Below are 277 nucleotides of genomic sequence, written 5' to 3'. Positions count from 1 at the left end.
GGGGGCTGTGCCAGGCAGGGGGGCTGGTGGGGGGGCTGTGCCTGGAGGGGCTTTTCGGGGGGGCTGGCAGCAGCCCCATGGTGTGTCCCCTTTCCCAGAGCTTCCCGGTGCGGTCGCTGGGCTGGGTGGAGATGAGCGAGGAGGAGCTGGCGCCAGGCAAGAGCAGCGCGGCCGTGAACTCCTGCATCCGCCAGCTGGCCGGCCGCGGGGCCCCCCCACCGGGGGGCTGGGGCCAGGTGAGCGGGGCAGCTGAAGGGAGGGACGGGGCAGCCGGGGG

At 75.5% G+C, this 277-nt stretch overlaps 1 protein-coding gene across 1 annotated transcript in view; it reads left to right on the top strand.

The window, feature by feature from the left end:
- The window catches only part of LOC113409330 (amyloid-beta A4 precursor protein-binding family B member 1-like), a gene marked incomplete at both ends in the record, with an annotated part of 13,170 nt that overhangs the window by 5,083 nt on the left and 7,810 nt on the right, over positions 1–277 (top strand). Inside the window, one exon of the mRNA XM_026663110.2 lies at positions 99–236. Coding sequence (XP_026518895.2) covers positions 99–236 — 138 coding nt within the window. The remainder of the gene's footprint in view (positions 1–98; positions 237–277) is intronic.

The sequence above is a fragment of the Terrapene carolina genome, unplaced genomic scaffold (genome assembly GCF_002925995.2).
Source record: "Terrapene carolina triunguis isolate 2854851 unplaced genomic scaffold, T_m_triunguis-2.0 Scaffold32486, whole genome shotgun sequence".
Lineage (NCBI taxonomy): Eukaryota > Metazoa > Chordata > Testudines > Emydidae > Terrapene > Terrapene triunguis.
Note: the sequence above shows the minus strand (reverse complement) of the source record. Positions and strands in the feature narration are given on the sequence as shown.